Below are 27,052 nucleotides of genomic sequence, written 5' to 3'. Positions count from 1 at the left end.
GTAGGCTCCAGGCTCTCAGAGAGCCAGGGGGGCTCGAACTCATGAACTGTGAGATCATGACGTGAGCCGAAGTTGGATGCTCAACCGACTGAGCCACCCAGGCGCCCCTTGCCAAATTTTATTTGAACACTCCCATGTTATTCAATTGAGGAAAAACTTTAGCATATTTTATTTAGCCATATGGTTAACTTAGCGGTAACTTAAGCAATCTATAAATGTTTAAGTGATTAACAAATGTACACTTGTGTTCTTCCTACTCTTAAGTCATTACTTTTCTGTTTCCTCCTGACTCTTTCCTCTGTATATTTAAGTCTTTCTGGTCCTTTTCTCTTTTTAAGTCTGTGCTCTCTACTTCCCTTTTGCCTAAAGCATTTTCCCTTTTCCCTTTATAAGTGTAGCAGAAATATCAAATGGCTCCCTTGTCACTTTCACATCTTCATACATTCCCCTTCTACTTAACTTTTAACTTGGAATACGCTATCTTTCTCTCATTTCCCTTTCTTAACCTTTCAACCTTTACCACTGCCCGGTGTCCAGGGGAGATACTAGGGGATACACATTGTCAGCAATGTTCCCCCTGCAAAATGAAAAACAAAACTTTTAGCCAAATACTTATTCATAGATGTTCCATTTTATCCTAAGAGCAACCCTTAAATGTTTGAGAAGTGATTGCATCTACAAAATAAAGACATGCTAAGAAAAATGTTCAATCGGATGATGAGTGTACAGAAATCAAAAACACTGTTTATAAAAATCCTTTGAAAAGGAGTGCCTGGGTGGCTCAGTTGGTTAAGCATCCGACTTCAGCTCAGGTCATGATCTAATGGTTCGTGGGTTCAAGCCCCATGTCAGGCTGTGTGCTGACAGCTCAGAGCCTGGAGCCTGCTTCTGATTCTGTCTCCCTCTTTGCCCCTCCCCTGCTCGTGCTCTCTGTCTCTCTCAAAAATAAACAATAAAAAATAAAAGATCCTTTGAACAGAATAAATGAAATAATGGACATAGTTGATAACCAAATAGTGATCTATAAATTCCGTCAAAGGAAATCTCTTAGAATATAGAACCAAAAGGCAACGATGGAATTGAAGAGAAAAGCTCAATGTCTCTCAACCCTGTGTGCACATTAGAATCATCTGAGCTAACTTTTTAAAATCACTGATGCCTTGGCCCCAGCATAGCTCAATTATATACAGATTCTCTGGGAATAGGGTACAGGCATCAGTGGCTTTTTAAAGCTTCCCAGGCGATTCTAATATTTATCCCATGTTTAGAAACATGCTTAAGAGATCTGAAGGATAGAACCAAGATGTCCACAGTCTGTCTAGCAAGACTTTTAGAGGCAGAGGACAGACATGGAAGGAAAAGAAATAATAGTAGCACCTCCCCTGAGATCCCCCAAAGACTCACCTTCAGCAGTTGAGGGCCAGGATATCAAGGCCCTGCAGGAATTAAGGAAAGAAAACAAATACCACAGTATATCTTGGTGATCTGTCTGAACCCCAAGAATAAAGAAAATCCCTGTTTCTTCTATAAAGAATGGGAGCCACCTTGTGCACTAGGGAGGGAAGGAAACCTAACTGGCCTAACTGACCCAAACACAGCTTCTGCTCTCTTCCTAGACATGTCTCTCTACTTAATTTCTCTGGCCCACTCCTGCTTTTTTTGTGACGCTGACCGCAGACTCCATGGGGAAGAGCTGGTCTCTTACTGTTGGTATTTAGAAGTCAGTTTGCGCTTCTTTGTTCTCTCCTTTAGTCTGATCCCTTCTGCCTTCTGGTTCAGTGACACACTTTTTGTTTTCCAGCTCAGTTAGAGCTTTACAAATTTTTCTGTGATTCCAGTGTCATCTTGGAGAAAGTTGATAATTTAGTACTGTCCTCCAACCTTTGACATTTGGATGGTCTGATAATTTCTAGGGTTTGTTCTTGTTTTGTTTTGTTTTTAATGAGAATAGTAATTCATCCAAGTGGTCAGTGACAGAAGTAATTATAAATTTGGTCTGTTAACTTTGCTTTCTTCAGTAACTGCTTGAACTTGGAAAAGTGAGTTGACCAAAGCGTCGTATGTATCTAAGAGATACAATGAAGGAGGAAATAGTGTCTAGCTATAAAGTGGTAATCCCATTTAGAATTCTTTTTGCTCTGCTGTCTCATTGACCGGACATCTGAGCCTTCAGTCTCTGAAGAATTGATGCAGCAGTCACTGCTGGAGACTCGGTTCGCAACCTTGGATGCACACTGGAAACGAGAAAGGCGTCTTCAGTCACGGTGAAGGTGGGAGGATTAAAGAGAAGTTAAGTCTGGCTGACTGTTCTGCTAATTTCCATCTGCTCTCGCCTCAGATTTCTTTCTTGTTTCTTTTTTTGATTGTACTTAAGTACACATAACAAAATTTGCAGTTTTTACCAGCTTTGAATGTACAGTGCGGTGACCATACGTTCACATTGCTGTGCAATTATTACCACTGTTGTTCTCCGGAACTTTTTCACCTTCCCAGACAGAAACTCTGCACTCATTAAACAACTGTCCATTCCCCTTCCCCCAGCCCCTAGTAATTCTCTATTCTACTTTTCTGACTTTGTGAATTTGCCTGTTCTAGGTACCTCATGAAAGAGTCATGTGATATTTGCCCTTTTGTGTCTGGCTTATTTCACTTAGCATAATGTTTTTAGGGTTTATCCATGTTGTAGCATGTGTTAGAATTTTATTTTTTTATGGCCAGATATTTTAATAATACATATATGCACACACCATGTCTTGTTTATGGACACTTGGATTGTTTCCACCTTTTGGCCATTATGAATAGTGTTGCTATGAAGATTGCTGTACAAGTCTCTGCTTTCACTTCCTTTGGGTGTATTTGCAGGAGTAGAATAACCGGATCATAATGGGGATTCTGTGTTTAACATTTTGATGAACCACAGGGCATGCACCATTTGTATCCCCACCAGTAAAGCATGAGGGTTCCAGTTTGTCTACATCTCCCCAACACTCATAATTTTAAGTTCTCATATAGCCATTCTAATAGGTGTGAAGTGGTATCTAAGAGGGGGGCAGAATATGTGACCCCAGAAGATGCCACTTTGGCATGTGGATTATTTTGAGCTGAAGGCAATCGAGGTCTGATAGACTCAGGAAGACCTTTTGTTTTTGTTTTTGTTTTTGTTTTTATCTCTACCTCTCCCTTAACTGCCTAAAAAAATTTAGATAGAGGGCCTGTACCATGAAGAGAGCTAATACCAGAGATAACTTTTTATATAAAAAAGATTTATCTGCATGGCAGGGCAGACATTTGCTTATAAAACCTCTGTTCCTCCCATCTTCCTGTGAATTGTCTTCCTCCTCCTTGAAGTTCTAGACTCCTACCCCCTTTTCCATAGCTCAGGATGGCTTATAAGCCTCACTTGCTTGAGTGCCTGGGAGCTTCCTATCTTTGGGGTTCTCACAGGTACAAATTTTTTTTTTTTCCCTCCTGTTAATCTGTCTTAGGTAAATTTAATTGTTAGACCAGCCTAAGAACCTAGAGGGAGAGAAGGGGATCATTTTCCCCTTTACATATCTCATTGTGATTTTGTTTTGCATTTCCCTAATAACTAATGATGTTGAGCGTCTTTTCATATGCTTATTGGCCATTTTTCACAGGTTTCTTTTTTGAAGGAGAAAAAAATGTACGGGCACACGTGGCAGTAGTCTTCATCATCTTTCCATTCCCCTCCCCAGTGTGGAGGAAGGACGTTACCTGGGGGAACGTACATGGCTAAATGCAGTGTGCAGTTTTATAGAGATGTATAGTCTGTCTTCATATGTGATCTTCTTTCCTCTGCATGCATATTTATCTTTTGTTGTCTGGGAACTCCTCCTAACATGCTGGTGTGTTCCTGGACTTGAATGTTTGACGGAGGCCTGGGTTGAAAGTCAGTAAGGGCAGGGGCGCCTGGGTGGCTCAGTCGGTTAAGCATCCGACTTCGGCTCAGGTCATGGTCTCACATTCTGTGAGTTCGAGCCCCGCATCGGGCTCTGTGCTGACAGCTCAGAGCCTGGAGCCTGTTTCAGATTCTGTGTCTCCCTCTCTCTCTGCTCCTCCCCTATTCATGCTCTGTCTCTCTCTGTCTCAAAAATAAATAAACGTTAAAAAAAAATTAAAAAGAAAGTCAGCGAGGGCTTTTCAGTTCATCCTCACTCGAGTATATTCAAAATTAAGATGAATTACTGCATTAAGATGAATTAAGCCCCAGGCTATATACCTCTTTCCTTGTGTGTTTTCTTTCTTTTGTGTTTTAGTTCTAGGAGGCTGAAAACCTTTATGGCCTAGGCATGTGTGTTACGTAGAAAGAATGCTACTGTAATGTTCTGTGCTGTTAACCAAGTATCTAGTTCCTATATTCTTTTTTTTTTTTTAATCTTTCTGAAAACTCTCCTGGTAGACAGTAGGATAACCTGATACAAGTTATCTGTGTTTTAACAGAGAACAACACAGTAAGTAATACACATGGGGAGTTAGTGGATAACGCTTTAAAAGGACTTCTCATCTGGGGAATCTGACAGTCTAGTTACATTGACTGAATTTTTCAGTACGCTGTTGGTGAAATTGTAAGCGTATTCTCATTTTTCTGTTATGTCTCAGGTGTTTGCGGACTGGCGCTTTGGAGAGTGCCTGCTTATCTGGCATGTCCATAACAGAACTGTGTGTTCCCTCTCTGATGTGCCGGGTAGCAGTTTCCCCCCTTTGGACAGTTCAGAACAGTGAGCTTTATCCTAGATTAATATCCATAGCTACATAGTGGTTCTAAATCCAGAATAAACCGAGAGTAGGGGAGAGAAGAAAAGGCTCTCTCATGAAGAAAGTGAAACTTTCTCAGTGTGTCTTGCCGGTTTTTAGGAATTGTCTGTTCTTCCTGCCTTTTTTCATATAAACTAGATTAAGGAAAAAGGTCATTGTTGTTTTTAAGTTTTATTTTTATTTAAGTAATCTCCACACCCAACATGGGACTCAACTCAGCGACCACGAGATCAAGAGTTGCAAGAGTGAGCCAGTCAGGCACCCCAAGGAAAAAGCTGTTTGTTGGTTTGTTTGTTTTTAATGTTTGTTTATTTTGAGAAAGCATGTGTGCACGTGCCCGAGCAGGAGGAGCAGGGAGAGAGAGAATCCCAAACAGGCTCTGTGCTGTGAGCACAGAGCCCAACTCGGGGCTTGAACTCAGGAACTGTGAGATCATCCCCTCAGCTGAAATCAAGAGTCGGATACTTACCCAATTGAGCTACCCACCCAGGTTCCCCGGAAAAAAGGTTTTTTTTTTAAATTTGTTTTGTTTGCTTATAAAAATCTGTACCCCAAATGACATAACTGGAATTAAGGGAAAAAACTTGGAAAGTTCCATTTTTTTTCCTTATTCTTCCAGATTTATCTGCCTTTGAACGTTGAAAACAGTTTTATTGTTGTTTATCTTTGTGTTTTAATAATTCATGCTACTCCTCTTCTTAGCAACTCCATACTACTTAGAACCATTGTCTGAAATCACCTGTATCCCTTGCAGTGTTAGAACCAAAAATGAAGAGTAAATTTCTTGATCAAGTGAGACTTACAAAGTTAGCAGATCAGCTTACAGGTTTTCTATTTATTGAATTTTAGCAAGCCATTGTTTGCCACCCTTTGGATTAGAAACAAAAGAAAATGCTTTTTGATTGACAATATTTTCATTTAAAAGTTCAGCTGATCCCCAGTTGATGAGCATTGAAAAGAAAGGCATTGTCTTTGGATGTGTGGTGGCCATGCTTTCTCAAAGCTTTTAGTTTTTTTGTGATATTTGTGCTCACACACACTCTCATAAATGATTTGAAAGTAAGTGGCAGACTTCATGACACCTCACCCCTAAATACCTCAGCATGTGTCTCCTGAGAATGAGAATATTATTCTACGTAAAACATTACTACTGTATCACACCCCAGAAAGTTGACATTATAAAGTAATAATAATCTAATGTACAGTCTTACTTTTCCAAGTTTTTCTAATTCTCCCAGAAATGTACTTTTATGATACTTTTGTCCCCCTAGTCCAGGATCCGGCCAAAGATCACACATCACATTTGGTTGTGGTGTCTCTTTAGTCTCCTTTATTTATTTATTTGTTTGTTTGTTTGTTTACATCCAAATTAGTTAGCATATAGTGCAACAATGATTTCAGGAGTAGATTCCTTACCACCACTTACCCATTTAGCCCATCCCCCCTCCTACAACCCCTTCACTAACCCTCTGTTTGTTCACCATATTTAAGAGTCTCTTTTGTTTTGTCCCCCTCCCTGTTTTCATATTTTTGTTGCCTTTCTCTTATATTCATCTGTTTTGTCTCAAAGTCCTTATATGAGTGAAGTCATATGATACTCGTCTTTCTCTGACTGATTTCACTTAGCATAATACCCTCCAGTTCCATCCGCGTAGTTGCAAATGGCAAGATTTCATTTTTGATTGCCGAGTAATACTCCATTGTATAGATTTACCACATCTTCTTTATCCATTCATCTATCGATGGACATTTGGGCTCTTTCCATACTTTGGCTGTTGTTGATAGTGCTACTATAAACACTGGGGTACATATATCCCTTCGAAACAGGTCTTTAGTCTCCTTTAAACCACAGCAGGACCTCTGTCTTTTTTTGGGTGAGGGATCTTTCATAACATTAACATTTTAAGGAGTCTGGGCCAGTTGTCTCCTACAGTATTCCACAACAAATTTTGTCTTGTCTTCTTGATTAGTTTCAGGTTAAATACTTTTGGTAGGATTACTACATGTATACTTGCCATTCTACCACATCAGGAGACACAGTGATATCAGTTTGTGTTACTTTGGGTAGTACACAGTTTGATCTTGATGCAGACCACTTGTGCTAAGGAATAGCTGTCAGATCACTTCATTGGAAAGCCCTTTTCCTCTATTAAGTAATATAGATTCATGCTTTGAGACTTTGTGACTGTCCTACTCCTTTAGAACCTTCCACCTGGTTATTGTAATTTGTTCATTGATTTAATTCAGAGTTTTGCCAGGGGTCTACTGATGGACGTCTACTGATGAAGCCCAGGACATTTTTTTGGGTACATACATTTTTCCAGGAATATGATTCATGACTTGCAAAATATTTTTAAAAATCTTTTGTCCCCCTCTCTTTTGGAGGTGTCTTCTACAAGTTCCTATGCATTAGAGAAGTCTGTTATAAGCAGTAGGTTACTAGAAGCTGGGAACCAACAATGTTCATGTGATTTTCTTAATTATCTAACGTAGCATCACATACAGCTGGGCACTTAATTTCTGTTGTTGTTTGTTTGAGAATGCTTTGTTCTGGCCTCTCCCTTATCCTGAGCCAAGCATTTGGATCTTTTGTGTTTGGTATAAAGTGTACTAGAAAATAGAGCAAAGGAGCTTAGCCCCTGGTTTTTGGTGTTCTCTTTGAAGATTTTTGGGCACAGCCGAATTTGATTTGTGTCTTTGTTGACACTGAAGTATATTTGGGTCAATTGGAAATGAGTTAAAACACTGCAATATATTATTATTATGTATTGACTTTAGGGAGCTTTAGATCCATTATTAGCCTAATGCAGAATAGCTGTAGAAGTGGTTAATTCTTGACTTTCCCTGCTCAACCAGGAAAGCAGTATGGAATTAATCATGGCAGGAGCCACTGAGGTGTGTTTTGTTTCATCTATCGATTAGCCTGTTGGTAACACTGGCTTGCCTTGTATGAAAAAGTGTCTGTCATTTGGGTGACTGATAATAACAGTAAGTGCTAATGTTGGAAGGTATACTTCTAGAAATACATATCATACCATTTAATCCAGGTGATCACTCTGTGAAAGTTGTTATTATTTTTATTCTGATTACACAGGTGAGGGGAAAGACGGAGAGAAGTGAAAGATAGCCGACATCAAACAGCTCGTAAGGAGCCCCAGATTCCTTGCTTTTTTTTGTTTTAGCACTCTGAAAGGTAGAGGCATTCTGTGGGTTCTAAATATGAACAAAGCATGGATGGCCCTTGTTCTCAAGGACGTTTTAAATCAAACCAGTATGTCTTCTTATAAATGTATTAATTATAGGCAGCACATCAAGGGAAGAGCTAGGGAAGCACACAGAAGTGCAGACAGCCTCCAAGTATAGAGTCAAGGTTGGTATGCTGGGGGAAGCATTTGAGAGGGAACATGTCTAGGGAGGAAGAAAAAGTGAGCAAAAGGACCACGGTGGGAAAGCACAGGGCTTATTATGGCTGAGGGGCTGCTCTGGTTTGGCATGAGCTGCGTGAGATACAGCAAAAGAAAGTGGTGGAAGCTGGGCCTGTGACAGGTTAGGTCGGACTGTGAAGGGCCTCAGAATGCCATGCTAGGGAAGAGAGAGCCTCCTTCCATAGGTATTTTGAGCAGGAAATGAAAAGTGTAGGGTAGCCCTGTAGAGAACCCAGTAATAAGCATGATAAATGCTTACATTTTTAAGTTAAGATCCTGTGCTAATCTCTTCACATGATACACACAGAATCTCACTAACGCCTGCAGCAACTGAACAAAGTACTCTGTCCCTTTTACAGATGTGAAATCGAGGCTCCGCGAGATAAGGTTTGCAGGTGTCAAACATATCGCTGGAGCTAAGACTTGGACTGGGGTCTGTGAGCTTCTAAAACCTGTTCTGTTTGCCACTGTGATATATTGTTTTTTAAAACAGGTCACCTGATACGTTCTTGATCCTCTGTTAAGAATATGGCTGTGGGAAAAAGACATTTTCAAAGTTCCGGAAGTACTGCTTTTCAGTGTGTAATCATGCTAAGGAATGTAATCACCACCAAACCCGACTTGTACTGCTCTCTAATTGGGGCTAGCGCTGCATAGGAAGCTGAAGAACTGGATGATGTTTTATTTACATGCCTCATGACATGAATACATGCCTGTGGCAAACGTTTTTGTGTTCATTTTCACCGTTTAACCTTATTGGCCCCACGTAAATCTTACATCAGGGAGAGCCCAGTTCGTAGGGGCATTTTCAGGTGCTTAAAGCAGTGATATTTTTCCTAGCTAAAATACATTTCTTCTCAGCAGGTTTTCTAACAAAAGACCATGACTACTGATGAAGGTGCCAAGAACAATGGAGAAAACCCAGCGGCAGCTGTGGCTGAACGCGGAGAGGATATTACCTCTAAAAAAGATAGAGGAGTATTAAAGGTGAGGTTACAAGGTTGAATGACATGTAGGGAAATTTCCTACCTGGAAGGATTATTTATAAAAATGTTTGTGTTTTTGGTCGGAGGTGGAGGTGGATGTTGTTCACTGAGGCTTACTAAGTGCTAAACTCTCATTTCATCTTCACGACTTAAGGTTTATTTTTTTAATTAAAAAATTTTTAAAGGTTATTTATTTTTGAGAGAGAGAGAGAGAGAGCGCACAAGCTGTGGAGAGGCAGAGAGAGAAAGGGACAGAAGATCTGAAGCAGGATCCACCCTGTCAGTGCAGAGCCCGATGGGGGGGCTGGAACCCACAAACTGCGAAATCATGACCGGAGCCGAGTGAGCACCCAGGCACCCCGAGGTTTATTTTTATTCCCAGAGAGATGGTGAAATTGAGGCCCCGGTGGGTGAATTAACCTGCCCGGTATCCTAGATCATAGGAAATACAGATCTGGGGGCCAGATCCAAATGACGTAGGACTTAGATAGAGTCCCCCAGTTCTCAGCGTGTACGCATGGGTGGTTATTTTAACGTAATATTTAAGGACGTGAAAGCTAGCTAATGACAATCCAGAAGACTTACTAAAGGAAAAAGAAAAGCCAGCTTGCAGGGTTCAAAAAGATTGCTTTTACGTACAGATTCTTGTTTGTGCAGTGAAGATATTTTGTGAGGTTTCATCCAAGAATATATCTTACTTCAGAATTAGCTTTCCTCATTAAAACACTACAGGGGACCTGGGTGGCTCAGTTGGTTGAGTGTCCAACTCTTGGTTTCAGCTCAGGTCATAATCCCAGGGTCATGGGATTGAGGCCTGTTTTGGGCTCATGCTAAGTGTGGAGCCTGCTTCGTCCTCTTTCTCTCCCTCTGCCCTGCTCGCACTCTCTCCCTCTCTAAAATTAAAAATTAAAAGTAAAAACTGTGTATGGTTTTCACCGTGTAATTAGTCATTTCTATGTATAGTGTTTTTTTTTTAATGTTTGTTTATTTTTGAGAAAGACAGAGACAGAGACAGAGCACAAGCAGGGGGGAGGGGCAGAGAGCGAGGGAGACACAGAATCCGAAGCAGGCTCCAGGCTCTGAGCTGTCAGCACAGAGCCCGACACAGGGCTTGAACCCACAAACCGTGAGATCGTGGCCTGAGTTGAAGTCGGACACTCAACCGACTGAGCCACCCAGGTGCCCCTGTGTCTTTTTTTCATTTGTATCTCACAGTGGTCTTGTGAGACCACCAGAGCACCTGTTAATCCTTCCATTTTATTGTTGGAAAATGTATATTTGAATTCCATATAAATTAATAAACTGCAGCTGAGAGAAGGTTAAATGCTTTAGTTGTATTAAGTCATGCCTTCTCCTACATTGTTGTTACATGGACAAGTTTTGTATAGTTAATTATTTTCCCTGAAAATATGATCTCCCACATTCTAAGTATTATCACTAAGTGAGTTTTAGTATCTCCATGTGTCAGCAGTAGTAAATGAGAATTTTTTAGTTTGTTTTGTCTGATCTTGCTTGTGTGAAAGCTTTTTTTTCTGTGCCTGAATCTTCCGAATGTAGTTGTTTTACCGTTAGCTTGCTACATGCTAAGCCAAATTTTGGAAGACTTTCAACTACAGAAATAAGGGCTTTATGCCATAGATTTGTATCATGCTCTCATTTTTCAGAGGGCTTCTCAGTCTATAACTATATGAATTCCTTATCCCAAACTCCAGGATACTTCTAGAGACAGTAGAAATTGTGCAGGCAGTCTGCAGCATCTCCTCGCTCTATTTAAGTCTTTCTCTTTCATGTTTTCAGTGTACCCACCCATGCAGAGAACATGTTCCTCAACCTGCCTCCAGCCCTGTTTTGTTCCAGGGAGTAAATCTGATAAGATTTTTAGGCTTGTAAGACGCATTTTGAGATTGTAAGCCCTTTAAATCATATCACTTATCACTGTCTAGAGCCTTAGGTTTCACCATGGGGCTTTGGGTTAAGATTAAATAGTCTACTAACTGTGCAACATGGGGCGATGTAGTTAACCTCTCTTTGATGAAATTTCCTCATTGTAAAATTGGAACAATACTACTACCTACCTCATAGAGTTACTGGGATTATATAAAGCATTTAGCACAGTGCCTCATCTGTAGTAACCTCGTTTGTTCCCTATTACATACATAACTTTTTAAAAGACCAAGGCACGTCTGGGAAGTCAGTGACTAGCTCAGGAAAATAAAAATACACTGTGGAGCATACATTTTTAAAATGAATCGGGACTAAAATTCATTCCTTAATGCAACTGCTTAAGGCACCTCCTCACATCTTCCCATTTCCTCCTACCCAGAGCCCCTAGCAACTAACATTCTATTCTCTGTTATGAGTTCAGCTTTTTTAGATGTCACATATAAGTGAGATCACACAGTGTCTGTCTTTCTCTGTCACTTAGCATAATGCTCCTAAGATCCATCCGTGTTGTCACAAATGGCAAGATTGTGTTCTTTATTGTGGCTGAATTAACATTCCACTGTGTGTATATGTGCCACATTTCTCTTGATCCATTCATTTGCGTATGGATCCTTAGATTGTTTCCAGGGTTTAGCTGTTGTAAATATTGCTGCCCTGAACATGGGGTGCATAGATCTTTTTGAGCTAGTGTTCTCGTTTTCTTCAGATAAATACCCGGAAGTAGAATTGCTGGATCGTATCGTAATTCTATTTTTAATTTATTGAGGAAACTTCACACTCTTTTCTACAGTGGCAGCACCCATTTACATTCCTGCCACCAGTGCACGAAGGTTCCCTTTTCTCCATATCCTCACCAGCACTTGTTTTTTCTCGTCTTTCTCATCATAGCCATTCTAAAAGGTGAGGTAAAGTCTCGTGGGTTTGATTTACATTTTGGGGATTGTTTTGTTTTTCCATTACTTCCTTTTTAACAAGTGTATAGAAACACAACTGATTTCTGTGTGTTGATTTTGAATCCTCCCACTTCACTGAATTCATTGATTAGTTCTAACAGGTTTTTAGTGGAGTTGCAGTAATGATTCTCATCTTTATTTTTTTATTTTTTGAGAGAGAGTGGATGAGGGAGAAGAGGGAGAGAGAGAATCTCAAGCAGGTTCCATGTTCAGTGCGGAACCCAACATTGGGCTCAATCTCATGACCCTGAGATCATGGCCTGAGCCAAAGTCAAGAGTCCTACGCTTAGCCGACTGAGCCACCCAGGCTCCTCCGATTCTTTTCCTTTAAACAATGTCTGGACCTTTGAACTAAGAAAGTTGTAGAATAGAAGTTTACCGTGTTTACATGGTGATAAGAGGGCGGGGCCGGTAGGACACAACTTAAAGAACTTAGGAGCAAATGATTGAATTCTTTATATAAAGTTTCAGACTCTTCCCCTAATACGATGTTTCTTGGGCATGAGCTACCATCCTCTGTTACCTAATAAAGATGATTAATTTGGCATAGGTGATTGACAGAATAAATTATACCACCACACGCCTGGATTTGATTTTCTTTTCCCAGAACTGACCAACTGCATTAGTGGCCTACTCTGCCAAGAACAAAATAAGTATACTGGATTTTATGACAGCTAAATATTTTTCAGCCTGGAGCTTTTTTTTTTGGCATTTGCTTTACTAGAAAACAAGTTTTTCAGTATCATATCAAACTATGCAGTGATGCTGGGTTTTTTGCACATTGAATATTCTTCATATAAAAGGAAGTGGAACCTGTTATACTAGGAAGTTGAGCTTTTTGAAAGTAAACCAAACTAGTGGAATTTAGTCAAAAGGTAATGTTTTTAGCAAAAGAGGGAAGTAAATAAAATCTCACCTTTTGAAATTTGCTTTAGAGTTATTTTTGAAGATTTTTTGAAAGTCCACTCATCTTTTTGTTCTGATTCAGTTTATATGTGAACTGGTTCTATGTTTTGAGAGATTTTAGTGTCAAAGCATGAAGCAGGATCTATTGGTTATATTATTACCTTATTTTGAGGGGATAGTGTGCTTGACAGTGAAATTAAATATAGCATTAAAGATTTAGAGTAGTATAGGAAGGTTTCCTAACAGTTAGAATTATTGAGAGAACTGGGAGGGAAGCGTTGAGAAAGGACAGGTAATTATTTGCAAATCTGCCTGGGTAATGTAGAATGGATTCTGTGACCTTTTTTATTTGATTAGAATAAAATCAGCTCCTTTTTTTGATGCTTGTCTTTTCCAGATTGTCAAAAGAGTGGGAAATAGTGAGGAAATGCCAATGATTGGAGACAAAGTTTATGTCCATTACAAAGGAAAATTGTCAAATGGGAAGAAATTTGATTCCAGTCATGATAGAAATGAACCGTTTGTCTTTAGTCTTGGCAAAGGTAAGAGGGTGTTTTGCTTAGACTTATCGCTATTTATATTATATAGAAGTTGGTTGATCCTGTATAGGAGCTAGTAGATTTTTAGGGGGTCCATAATGTCAAAGTTATTTTCATAATGTTATTAAGATGTTGTCCAGCTTTTTACCATGTTGACATTCGCACTGATGGTACAAAAGCTACAGTGGTAAAAACTGCTGCTGCCATTAGCACAGATCTGGGCTACGGCACAAACTATATGAGTAATCAATATTCTTCGATGCCCTCATTCGCTGTTTAAATAAGAAAAAGGAGGGAAGCCCGTGTCACTTAATGTCCTTGATAACAGTGTAAAAAATACCAATCGTATTAAATCCTAATCCTCGGCTTTGGCATTGTTCTGCTGTTTTGTGACAGACAGGGAGGCACACAGGGCACACTTCTGTACCCGAGGACAGTGGTTGTCTCCTGGGAAAGCACTTGTGCACTTAACCTGAGTGAAGAACTGAATGAGGTGCATTTTTCCAGAAAACACCATTTTTATTAGAAAGGGCAAACTGGGGGTGCCTGGGTGGCTCGGTCGGTTAAGCGTCTGACTTCGGCTCAGGTCATGATCTCGCGGTCCGTGAGTTCGAGCTCCGCGTCGGGCTCTGTGCTGACAGCTCAGAGCCTGGAGCCTGCTTCCGGATTCTGTGTCTCCCTCTCTCTCTGACCCTCCCCCGTTCATGCTCTGTCTCTCTCTGTCTCAAAAATAAATAAATGTTAAAAAAAAAAAAAAAAAGAAAGAAAGAAAAAGAAAAAAAGGGCAAACCGTTATTGTTCGGATTTGATTATTCAGTATTTGGCAGATAACTTTCTTAAAAATGAATGAAACGAGCTTGTCACTTCCAGGAAAACAGCTGACAGTATTTGTAACCATTGAGTTTTCAAATGAAAATTCTAGTTCTGGGAAATTTGTATCTGCAACGGTGAGCTTGACAGCTTCCCAGAACTTAAAAGACTTCTGATGAGATCGATGGATGTTCAGGAATGTGGTTTTTAAAATATCATCCAGTGAAATGTGTTAACGTGTGGAAGATCTGTGTAACTCAGGGAACGAATATTTTCCCAATACAAGATGTTACAAAATCATGTGTGACTAAAAAGATCCATTCGTTTTGCAGGCTAGATCAGTGGATTTTAGTGTAACATAATATTAACGAAAAGTTCCTTGATCTGCTTTCAGATTCTCCATTGCAACTGACTTTTATGAAACTGCCACTTGTCCAGCTTGCAAGTCCTCTCAGATGATTATATTCATAATTATCTGAAAAGGCTGTTAAAGTAGTCCTACCTTTTCCACCTATCTATCTTTTGGGTTTGGATTTTTTCTGTAGATTTAAACTCAGATTGTAACAGATGAATGCAGAAGTAGGTATGAGAATTTGGTTGTCTTCTGTCAAGTCAGACATGTTTTACACTTGTTAAACTGCAAAACAATGCTGTTCTCACTAATTTTTTACAAATATAGTTGCTTTTCATAAAAATTTTTTTTGTTTTAACATATATGAGGCTGTTACTATTTTTCAATAGTAAATGTACTATTTTTGAATTGGTAAGTAACTATTTAATTTTTAATGTGGTAGATATCAGTAGATAGATAAACAAGTTCTTTGGGGTCTTCAATTTTTAAGATTAAAGGGGTCCTGAGGAAAAAGGTTGAGAAGCACTATTTTCAGGTCTTAAGTGTTATTTTTACTAATTCATTTTCAAATGCTTTTGCGTGTCTTTAGTTAATTTAGTACTTTCATTAATCTTGTGAGTATAATAGCCCATACATCAAACTAGACTTTGCGGGCCATGTGGCTTATTGAAAGTTAGTGGCTGAGTCACCAATGTTTTTAATTCTTATCTGCTACAGATAGAACAGATCTCTAGTTCGTTCCCGGATTAAGTGTGGGAGAAAAGGATTGGACGACCGCCCCCCCCCCCCCCCCCAGCACTGGTCTACCACCATGGCTGAGTGTTGACTATAACCCCTTTCATTTTTTACTGTACCACCTGAAATGAATTGTTAACCAAGCATGGTCTGGGAAAGAAAAGAGCCATTGAGGAACTGCAGACTTAAACTCTTTCTGCCTCTCTTGTACCCTGCCTTTCCTGGTACTCACAGGCCTGTGTCCTGGTGACTCCTGCTTCTTGTCCGGCTGTACCCTTCCCGGGCTCTGGTGCAGCCTGTGCCACTGCTCCCTTCTCCTTTGGGTCTTCAGTGAGTTGGTGGCTCGTGTGAGATTAATCTTGTGTTTCAGTACGATGGCAATCAAATACAGATTCTTTTTGTCGAGAAAGCGGATAATGATTGACAGTTAAATTAGAATTTTTTTCTTTTTTGTTGATTCAGAGATGTGAACCTCCAGGGCCACCAGCATGGCTGTGGCATCAGCATTTAATTTAGATGACCTCAGAGTAAATGGCTTCATCAGACATCTGTGTTTCCACTGCTCCCCCTGCCCCCTTCAAACTCTTACTCTACCCTTTGAATTTCTGTCCTAAAGAAGTTGATGAATTTAAGCCAACAAGTCTCTTCAGCAGCTATCTTTGCAAGTAGACTTGCTAAGAATTGCTAAGAACTGGGGGGAAAAAAAAGAATTGCTAAGCACTTATGCTGCTATCTTTTCTACCTGCATTTTCTTAATAAACTACCCTATGCTGAATGAGTCTTTTATGTTTCCTAGAATGTTGAGCAGAGATAAAAGAGGCAGCTTTCAGTTGACTTGGTACCTATGACACACCTGTCTAGAGACAGTGTGGTCTCTTGGGGAGAGCATCCACCTGGGTGTTAGGAAGCCAGAGTTCCTATCTTCACTCTTTCCTGTGTTATGTTAACATGAGTAAGCCACCTAACCTTCCCTGCTCCTCTAAAAAGGAGGCGCATCTGTAGAAAAGCATTAAGATTAATTCTGGCTATGATTTCATTCTTGTACCTTCTGTAAAGATTACAGGAATGAAAACCATAAAAGACTAAGATAAAGCAAGAAACATTGGCAGGCAGTTTATAATTTTTTGTGGGTTTTTTTTTTTAATGTTTATTTTTGAAAGAGAGAGCACACAGGGGAGGGGCAGAGAGGGAGGGAGACACAGAATCTGAAGCAGGCTTCAGGCTCTGAGCTGTCAGCACAGAGCCTGATGCAGGGCTCGAACCCACAAACCGTGAGATCATGACCTGAGCCAAAATCGGATGCTTAACCAACTGAGCCACCAAGATGCCCCTGCCTTGCCTTTTCATTTTAATTGGTCTTTAAAGGAACAATTTTAATTTTGATGAAGTCTACTTTGCTAATTTTTTTTATGGCTTACCTATTATGATTGACCATTTTTGTTTTCATTTGGTTTGGGTTTTTTGTTTACATATGAGGACACTACAGAGAGAAGAAGTAAGCCATTAGCCCATGGTTATACAATAAAGTGGTAGGGCCAGGATTCAAACACAAGCAATTTCTTTCAAGGTGTATGTATCTGAAGGTTTAAAACTAGCTGAAACTAGGTACAAAAACGAAATAGGTCCTCATCCAGCAGAATTTACTGAGTGCCTGCTGTACACCAGACAGACACTTTTCTTACAGGAATGCTGTAGTTACAGAGGTTTATCAAAAGCAAAGTTTCCGCGGGCACCTGGGTGGCTTAATCAGTTAAGTGTCTGACTCTTAGTTTCTGCTCAGGTCATGATGTCGTGGTTCATGGGTTTGAGCTCCGTGTTGGGCTCTGCGCTCACAGCGTGGAGACTGCTTGGGATCCTGTGTATCCCTCTCCCTTTGCCCCTCCCAGCTCGTGCTCTTTCTCTCCCTCCCTCCCTCCTTCCCTTCCTTCCTTCCTTCCTTCCTTTCTCTCTCTCTCTCTCTCTCTCTCTCTCTCTCTCTCTCTCAAAATAAATAAATAAAATTTTTTAAAAAGCAAAATTTTTGCTATTACCTGCTTGATGTTATGGGTTGAATTCCTATTTTGAAAGTTTGGTTTTTTTTAAATTGAAGTATGTTTTTTTCATGCACTTTAAGTCTTGACAACATCTTACAACTGGTAAAGCACTACTAGTAATGGGTAACCGTGTAGCCAACTTCCTGTGGGTTGTTTGTGGCTTAAGCATGTGCTCCCTTTAAATTTCTGTTGATGCCTTTGCTCCCACTTAAATATATCCTTAACATCTGGGTTTTTGTTTGTTTGTTTTACATGCAGTTTAGGAGTATTCAGGATTGCTTTTAGGCCAAAATATTTAATTTTTCTAACCTTCTCCAAAAGTGTGAGCCAGAAAGACAGCAAACTTTGAGAAAGTACGTTCTTTGGCTTTACCTGGTGCTTTGCAGTAGAGGAAGAATGCTTTTGATTTCCATTGCTCTGTTAATGGATACTGGGGAGAAGCCTGTTGGGGCAGGGTGAGACTAAACTGTGGGAAGCTAACAAATTTCTAACTCCATTTATATAAAATTATAGCATGGACCCTGTTGTTTAATTGAGTATAATGTTATGGTATTATAGTTTATAATTCTTTAGGAAATAGAAAATAATCAAGACCTGACTCCTGCCTTCAAGTATCTAACAGTTTAGCCTGGCAGAGTTGATGTTAATCCTTAATGAGGCTGTCCCAGGACAGATTATGCTACCATTCCTATTTTCCCTCTCTTTTTAAAAAAATTATAAAGCCATGAGAATGGGAAGATATTCTCCTGTGATCAGTTTTCTTAGTAATCAGAGAACTGCCAAAAATGAATGTAACAGAAGGCATGATCACCTTAGAAGAATCTTAAAATGTAAATTTATTTGTTCAATTCATAATCAAGATACTTTTGGTAGAGAGTAGAGAGGATTATCAGAGCCCTTTTGTAAGACATTCTGAAATAGAACCAAAACAATTCATAAGAGGAAAAAGTGAACAGGAAAAGCTAATTTGCTTTATCTAGTATAAAAAGAAGAAAAACATTGTCCATATATTTTTTTTTATTTTTTAACGTTTATTCATTTTTGAGAGACAGAGAAGTGTGAGTGGGGGAGGGATGAGGGGGGGAGGCACAGAATCCAAAGCAGGATCCAGACTCTGAGCTGTCAGCGCAGAGCCTGATGTGGGGCTTGAACTCAAGAACCACGAGATCATGACCTGAGCCAAAGTCGGACACTTAACCGACTGAGCCACTCAGGTGCCCCGACGTTGTCCATTTTATAATGATAGCAATTTTCTTTTTTTTAATAGAAAATATTAGCAAAATACTCATAGAATTAAAATAGCAGAAATTTGTACTAAGTCCTGGAAATCCTTCAATGAAGGTAAAGCAGGAATAAAACAGATGTGTGTTTTTAATTATCTGAAACTTATTAGTGATTATGCTTATATTTAAGAGAGTATCAACTCTTCTGTTTTGAATGGAAACCCTTCTACGGCGAAATTATTTTATCTTTTTTGTCCTCTATTCCCACATTAAAAAGTATTTTTCTATATAATCTTTCATCCTGTAGAATTTTAAATATGCTCATATTTCAAATGCATACCTACATTTAAAAGTTATATAGTGAATAATTTTCATCTAGGGTGCCAAGACTAGTTAATAGAGAAAGAACAGTATTTTCAGTGGGGTGCCTGGGTGGGGTGGTTCAGTCAGTTAAGCGTCCGATTCTGGGTGTTGGCTTAGGTCATGATCTCACAGTTCAGGCTCTGCGCTGACGGTGTGGAGACTGCTTGGGATTCTCTGTCTCCCTCTCTCTGCCCCTCTCCCCCTCTCACTCTCTCAAAATGAATAAACATTAAAAAAAATTATAAAAAACAAAACAGTCTTTTTGACAAATGATGGTGGGAAAGCTGGATATTCACATGCAAGATAGTGAAGGTTGTAGCCTTTACACCATATACACAGATTAACTAAAAAATGCATCAAAGGTCTACACATGAGACCTAAAACTGTATTTTCTTAGAAGAAAACATAGAGGAAAAGCTTTGACATTGTATTTGACAATGATTCTTTAGATAGGACACCAAAAGCAACAGGCAACAAGAGTAAAAAATATATAACTTGGACTACATCAAAATTAAAAGCTGTGCATCAAAGGATACAATGACAGAGTGAAAAGGCAGCCTATGGAATGGGAGACTGTTTGCAAAATCTGATCCCTTGTCATTATAATGAACTCGTATAATTCATCAACAACGAAAAACCACAAATAAACTGATTATAAAATAGGCAATGAAAGACATTTCTCCGTGTGTGTGTGTGTGTGTGTGTGTGTGTGTGTGTGTGTGTATAAATGACCTGACTAGCATATGAGAAGATGCTCAACATCACTAATAATTAGGGAAATACAGATCAAAACTGCACTGAGATACCACCTCATACCCATCAGGGTGGCTACTATCAAAAAAAAAAAAGGTGGGAGAGGAAACAGCATGTGGCAAGGCTGTGGAGAAACTGAAAACCTTTGTATGCTGTTGGTAGGAATGTAGAATGGTGCAGCCACAATGGAAAACAGTATGGCATTTCCTCAAAAAATTAAGAATAGAACTACCCCACGACCCAGCAATTTTACTTCTGAGTATGTTCGCAGAAGAACTGAGAGCAGTGTCTCAAAGAGATATATTTGTACACTCCTGTTTGTTAACAGCATTATTCATTATAGCCAAAAGATGGAAGCAGCCCAAGTGTTTATCTCTAGATGAATGGATAAATAAATTCGTGTATACATACAGTGGAATATTATTCAACCTTAAAAAAGAGGGAAATCTGACACATGTGACAACACTGATGGAACTTGAGGATACGCTAAGTGAAGTGAACTAGTCATGAAAAGACAAATACTATATGGGGCACCTGGCTGGCTCTGTTGGTAGAGCATGTGACTCTTGATCTTATGGGTTGTAAGTTCGAGCACCACGTTGAGTGTAGAGATAACTGAAAAATAATAGCTTTTGAAAAACAAGACATACATAATTCCCCTGACATCTAGGTGAATCTAGAATAATCAAATTCACAGAAACGGAGTCAAATGAAATTCTTGCCACAGGCTTGGGGTAGAAAGAAATGGAAAGTTGTTTAATGGGTAGAGTTTTAGCATTGTAAGATGAAAAAGTTTTAGTCTGGTTGCACAACAGTGTGAATATATGTAACAGTATTGATCTGTACACTTAAAAATGGTTGTGATGGCATATTTTATGTTACGTGTATTTTGCCACAATTTTTTTTTTTAAGTTTATTTTGTGGGAGGGAGAGAGGAAGAGAAAGAGAAAGCAAGGGATGGGCAGAGAGAGAGGGAGAGAGAGAATTCCTAGGCTCTGCACTGTCAGCTTTGAGCCTGGTGCCGTGCTCAGACCCATGAACCGTGAGATCATGATGTGACCCAAACTCGGATGCTTAACTGACTGTGTCACCCAGGCGCCCCTGTATTTTACCACAATGTTATAAAATGTTTTAAATCAATAAAGAGAAAAATTGGAATATTCTAAAGTGGTCACTATAGTCTTTATTGTAAATGAAAGTATTCATGATTAAATCAAAATGTATTTTAAAATGTGTTATCTGATTTTTTATTTTATAAATTTATTTATTTTCCAGTATAATTAACATACAGTGTTGTGGTGCCTGGGTGGCTCAGTCGGTTAAGGCTCCAGCTTCGGCTCAGGTCATGATCTCATGGTTCATGGGTTTGAGCCCCGAGTTGGGTTCTGTGCTGACAGCTCAAAGCCTGGAGCCTGCTTTGGATTATGTGTCTCCCTCTCTCTCTGCCCTCCCCTGCTCGTGCTTTGTCTCTCTCTGTCTCTCAAAAAAAAAAAAAAAAAAAAACATTAAAAAATTTGTAATTAACATACAGTGTTACATTAGTTTCAGGTGTACAATAAACAGTTCTGTACATTACTCAGTGCTCATCACGATAAGTGTACTCTTTGATCCCCTTCACCTGTTTGCCCATAGCCTGCCCACCTCCCCTCTGGTAACTGTTCTCTGTATTCAGAAGTCTGGGTTTATTTGATTGTCTTTTATTTCTTTGTTCATTTGTTTCCACATACGAGTGAAATCATACGGTATTTGTCTTTCTCTGACTTATTTCACTTAGCATTATACCCTCTAAATCCACCCATATTGTTACAAATGGCAAGATTTCATTCTTTTTTATAGCTAAATAATATTCCATTGTGTATATAAACTACATCTTTATCCATTCATCTATCTACGGACACCTGGGTTACTTTGTTAAATTTTGTTAATATGATTTTTAAAAATTTTTTTAAAGTTTATTTATTTTTGAGACAGAGCGAGACAGAGCATGAACAGGGGAGGGTCAGAGAGAGGGGGAGACACAGAATCCGGAAGCAGGCTCCAGGCTCTGAGCTGTCGGCACAGAGCCTGACGCGGGGCTCGAACTCACAGACCGTGAGATCATGACCTGAGCCGAAGTCGGATGCTTAACTGACTGAGCCACCCAGGTGCCCCTATGATTTTTTTAATAGACTTTTTAAACTTTTTTTTTTTTTTTGAGAGAGAGACAGAGCATGAATGGGGGAGGGAGAGGGGGAGAGTAACAGATTCCAAAGCAGGGTCCATGCTCTGAGCTGTCAGCACAGAGCCTGACGTGGGTCTCGAACTCACAAACCATGCAATCATAACCTGAGTTGAAGTTGGACATTTAATTGACTGAGCCACCCAGGCGCCCCAGTAGAATTGACTTTTAAAGCACTTTTAGGTTCACAGTAAAACTGAGCAGAAGGTACAGAGTTCTCATGTATCTCCCATCCCTACACAGGCATAGCTTCCCCCTTAACAACACCCTCCACCAGAGTGATCCACTTGTTAGGATTGATGAACCTACATTGAACCTATAAAATTTTATGTCTTAAAATGTATTCTTCGATTACACTTTGCAGAAGCAAGAAAAAAGTACAGTTTATTGCTTTGATACTAGTCTTCTTGTATACTTTTAAGTTTTTCAATTGCCTATGGTTACATATGTAGAGAGAGCCTTTAAACTTAGGGGTAGCTATGCTATAGATTTGTTTAAATATATGTTTTTATTTCAGTTATTGTTACAAATGAAATAGGACTCCTGAAATTGATAAATTATATTTGAGCTAGTAAAATTGGAAGTCCAGATCAAGTGTGAGAACAAATTATATATTCTTGGTACATGATGCCTATAATTATGATCCTAAAGATCAAGAAGAATCTGTAAAATGTTTATGCTTTGACCCCATAATTCTGCTTCTACGAATTGAACCTAAGAAAGTATGGTAGAAGCTTGCTTAACCAACCCCTGATTGATGATGCTCCCCATTCTGTTTGTAAAGATGTTGAGCAATACTGCTGGTTTCCTGTTCTGTGGTGTGGTCCTACACTGTGCTTCAGCCAATTGAGTGTGTCTTGTCAATGCCCTCCAGCCATAGACCACTAGGAACATAGCTGTCATTGAACAAGCCGGGTTGATTACTCATTGTAGAGGTAAAATGCACGTGAGAGACTGTGTGGTATTTCAGTAAGAGTGTTCAAAGGGATTTATTTTAGGATTTAGGCTTTTGTATTGGGTGATTTGGGGAAGGGATTAAGGAAGAGCTCCTTTGCTCTGGATTGGATATTGCTAGGATGTGGGGTGATTCTTTGGGGATCTTAACAAATCTTATCTAGGAGGAAGGCCAAATAGACAAGAGACTAAAGCCCTACCTGCTGGAGAAGCAGCAGTCACTCCTGGCTGCCAGGAGAGGGGGATATTTGGTATTTTGTAGGTTGCACAATGACCTTATTTTTTGTCCAAAATTTTGAAGTGTTTTTGTTTTGTCTCACTTTTTCATGGTCTCAGAGTGACCTTGTCTGATGTTGGTATTTAGTGAGATTGTTTGTGTGCACCGGGAGAATAGCATGGCCTAGGTTCCCCCAGGCCAGCTTCAGACGTCAGTAAGGCCTAGCTGTCAGCGTCCAGCAGTTTCTGGATGTTAGGGCCTGCATTTTTCTTCCTCAGATTGTTACTAAGAATCACTTGAAACCTGTTTATAGCCATTGTACTTTTTGTAATTATATAATTTAATTAATATATAAAACACTTAAATTAGTGTAGAAAGAAAGAGGAATTATTTCTGTGAAAACTTGGACATTTTTGGAAAGCCTTACTAAGGTAAATTGCTAAAAGCATTTTGTAAATTGTTGTTGAATTAGGGATGGATAAAAGGCAAAAAACAAGCCCTTCAGGACACATTTTACCAGAAGAATTCTATGTACTGATTGCTTTACAAGTATCTTCTGGTTCTCAGTCCACTTTAAAGAAACCCGCATTGTAAATTGCAAATGATTTACTCATTCATTGGGGGAGCAGGGGAGGGGCAGAGAGCGAGAATCCCAAGCAACATTTTAAATTAACCTCCCAACTATATAGCTCTGATTATCAGGTAAGAGGCTTTTATTATACAGAAAAAGTTACATAAAGATGTAGGCGCAAAATTGTTCATCAGAACTTTTTTTTTTTTTAATTTATGTCTAAGTTAGTTAGCATATAGTGCAACAATGATTTCAGGAGTAGATTCCTTAATGCCCCTTACCCATTTAGCCCATCCTCCCTCCCACAACCCCTCTAGTAACCCTCTGTTTGTTCTCCATATTTAAGAGTCTCTTATGTTTTTGTCCCCCTCTCTGTTTTTATATTATTTTTGCTTCCCTTCCCTTATGTTCATCTGTTTTGTATCTTAAAGTCCTCACATGAGTGAAGTCGTATGATATTTGTCTTTCTCCAACTAATTTTGCTTAGAATAATACCCTCTAGTTCCATCCACGTAGTTGCAAATGGCAAGATTTCATTCTTTCTGATTGCCAAGTGTGTGTGTGTGTGTGTGTGTGTGTGTGTGTGTGTACACACATATATATACACACCACATCTTCTTTATCCATTCATCCATCAGTTCATCAGAAGTTTGTAAAAGTCAGAAGAATAAAGGAAGAACCTAAATGTTTATTAATGTAATTGAAATTATAATCAGAAGATGAGATAGTTATTAGGTCATTTTTCAAATACTGTCTTTTAACAAGAAAATGCTCATTTAGTGTGAAATATAGAGTAGATCACAAAACCAAATAAACTATGACCAGAATTTTAAGAATGTATATGTAAAAATTTTAAATGCAAACCAAGTGAACATATAATTGGAAAGAAATGAACCAGGAAATTGACAGTTTACCCCAGATGCTGGAATTTCAGAGGTTTTTTTATTTTACTCTTTATGCTTTTCTATAATTTCTAGGTGTTCTATAATAAGTATGTATTGTTACTTTTTGTTTTTTTAATCGGGGGAAGATACTTTTTTTTTTTAAGTTTGTATTTAAATCCCAGTTAGTTAACATGCAGTGTAATATTAGTTTCAAGTGTACAATTTAGTGAGTCAACACTTCATACATCACCCGGTAGTCATCACAACAGGGGGAAGTACTTTTTAAGAAGAGTCCCTGGGGGCACCTGGGTCGTTCAGTGGGTTGAGCATCTGATTTGTGACTGGCTCAGGTCACGGTCTCACAGTTCGTGAGTTCTAGCCCTGTGTCGGGCTCACACTGACAGTGTGAAACCTGCTTAAGACTCTTTTCTCTCTCCCTCTCTCTCTGCCCCTTTCCTGTTCAGACCTACATTCGTGCTCTCTTTCTCTCTCAAAATAAACAAATAAATTAAAAAAAAAAAAAGAAAGTCCCTGGATTGACTATTTTAGAAACATATACCTGTGTTCATACCAGTCTGGCTCTTTGCTAATGTGTTTTCATTCAGTATTAGGAATTCGATGTAAGAGAAGCTTTATGTTCTAAATGAGAAGAAAAGCAAAGGCACAGGCATGAATTTTTGAGGTCAAGGCTCCTATAGATTTAATCCACAGGCTAATGTTTCCAACTTCTAGGCATAGAGTAGATCTTATCAATGAATTGGGCTTTTGTTGATTGCTCTAACCCTCATCCAAAAGCAAAAAGCCCCTTGTTTATACTCTTTGTTGGTGTTTACCATTGCTTTGTTTAAAGCAAAAACAAAAACAGTGCACTTATCATTCTCTTCCACTAGCCATACTACATTGCACCTTCCTTGGAAGGAAGAAGGGAATGGCCATCTTTGTATTCTTAATAGCTGGACCTTTGTTCCTCAGTAGTTGGCTAAATAACTTGAAAAAATGTACAGTAGTCCCCCCTCACCCCTCCCCTCAACACACAGTATAAAGATTTCCTGGACAAGTATGTCTTAAAATACCAGAGTTGATAGTAAAGAAGAAAAATGTTCCTCAAGGGCCCACTCCAAGCATCAGTGACAGGAAAGCAACCTATCAACAGCAGACTTTACATTTCACCTGATGATTCTGGACTGTTTTCACAATAGAACCATGTGTGAGCATATAAATTGACATAGCTGGGGCACTTGGGTGGCTCAGTTGGTTAAGCGTCTGACTTTGGCTCAGGTCATGATCTCACAGTTTGTGAGTTGGAGCCCTGCGTGGGGCTCTCTGCTGTCAGCACAGAGCCTGGAGCCTGCTTCAGATCCTCAGTCTCCTTCTTTCTGCCCCACTTGCAAGTGCTCTTTCTCAAAAATAAACATTTTTTGAAAATAAAAATAAATCGATGTAGCCGTTTTAGAAGGGCAGTTGGGCAACGTCCGTCAAATTGAAAGTGCACATCACCATTGCATTTCTAGAATATTCTCCAAATATTCTCACACAAAGTAGACAATCCTGTATGGACACATATCCTTATTTAGACTACTGTTAATATGTTTCTCAATAGGAGAGTGACTGGAATATCATGCTGTCATTTAGAATGAACTAGATCTCATTTAATAATTGTATTCAATGTTGTACAAATATTTGTATATTTGTATTTATGATGATGATGATAATGATGGCTGTTCTTTCATTATTTGTTTATTTTTATTTCTAGAAGTAGGCTGTACACCCAACGTGGGGCTTGAACTCCTGTTCCTAAGGTCAAAAGTCACGTGCTCTACCAACTGAGCCAGCCAGGTGCCTGAATAATGACAGCTGTTCTTAAGTATATATCATATGCCAGTCATTATGTCATGCATTTGACAAATTTTATCTAACAATTCTCATAACAACTATATGGCAGGCGCGGTTATTATCTACATTTTGCAGATGAGAGACTGAGGCACAGAGATTAAATAATTTACACATTACTTATAAGGGGCAGACCTGGTATTTGAATCCAGGTAGTCTGTGGTTAAAACAGTCTACATTTTTAACCTCTAAAATGCATACCCTAAAAATAATGCATATCCTCCTTTCTGCTGACAGAAAGAGATCAAGATATATATTGAATAAAAAGCAGAATTAAATGCATGATATGCTGTACAGCATGCACCAGAAGGGTATAAAAGGAACAACAAACAGTGTCTTCTTACAAGGAGGGAATGGATGCCCTTTGTTTTTTCTCTTGTGTGTGATTGAATAATAGGCATGTATAACTTAAACATTTTTAACTACAGTATCTGATCTTTTGAAAAATTACAGTACTTAAGACAAGCTGTAGTCCTGAGTCAGGAATGTTCTATCCATCCCTACTTACCTACTTTAGTAT

At 39.1% G+C, this 27,052-nt stretch overlaps 1 protein-coding gene across 5 annotated transcripts in view; it reads left to right on the top strand.

The window, feature by feature from the left end:
• FKBP5 (FKBP prolyl isomerase 5) overlaps positions 1-27,052 on the top strand; it is a 118,268-nt gene that overhangs the window by 50,376 nt on the left and 40,840 nt on the right. For 4 of the 5 annotated variants that reach the window (XM_043592955.1, XM_043592958.1, XM_043592956.1 and 1 more), the window contains 2 exons: positions 9,066-9,188; positions 13,388-13,532. In XM_043592955.1, the coding sequence (XP_043448890.1) occupies positions 9,084-9,188; positions 13,388-13,532 (250 nt within the window). In that variant the 5' untranslated portion in view covers positions 9,066-9,083. Of the gene's footprint in view, positions 1-9,062; positions 9,189-13,387; positions 13,533-27,052 lie in introns of all 5 variants that reach the window. The other variant, XM_043592957.1, reaches the window with a different exon arrangement.

This window comes from Prionailurus bengalensis, chromosome B2 (genome assembly GCF_016509475.1).
Source record: "Prionailurus bengalensis isolate Pbe53 chromosome B2, Fcat_Pben_1.1_paternal_pri, whole genome shotgun sequence".
NCBI classification, from domain to species: Eukaryota; Metazoa; Chordata; class Mammalia; order Carnivora; family Felidae; genus Prionailurus; species Prionailurus bengalensis.
This window is presented reverse-complemented; position numbering and strand designations above follow the sequence as displayed.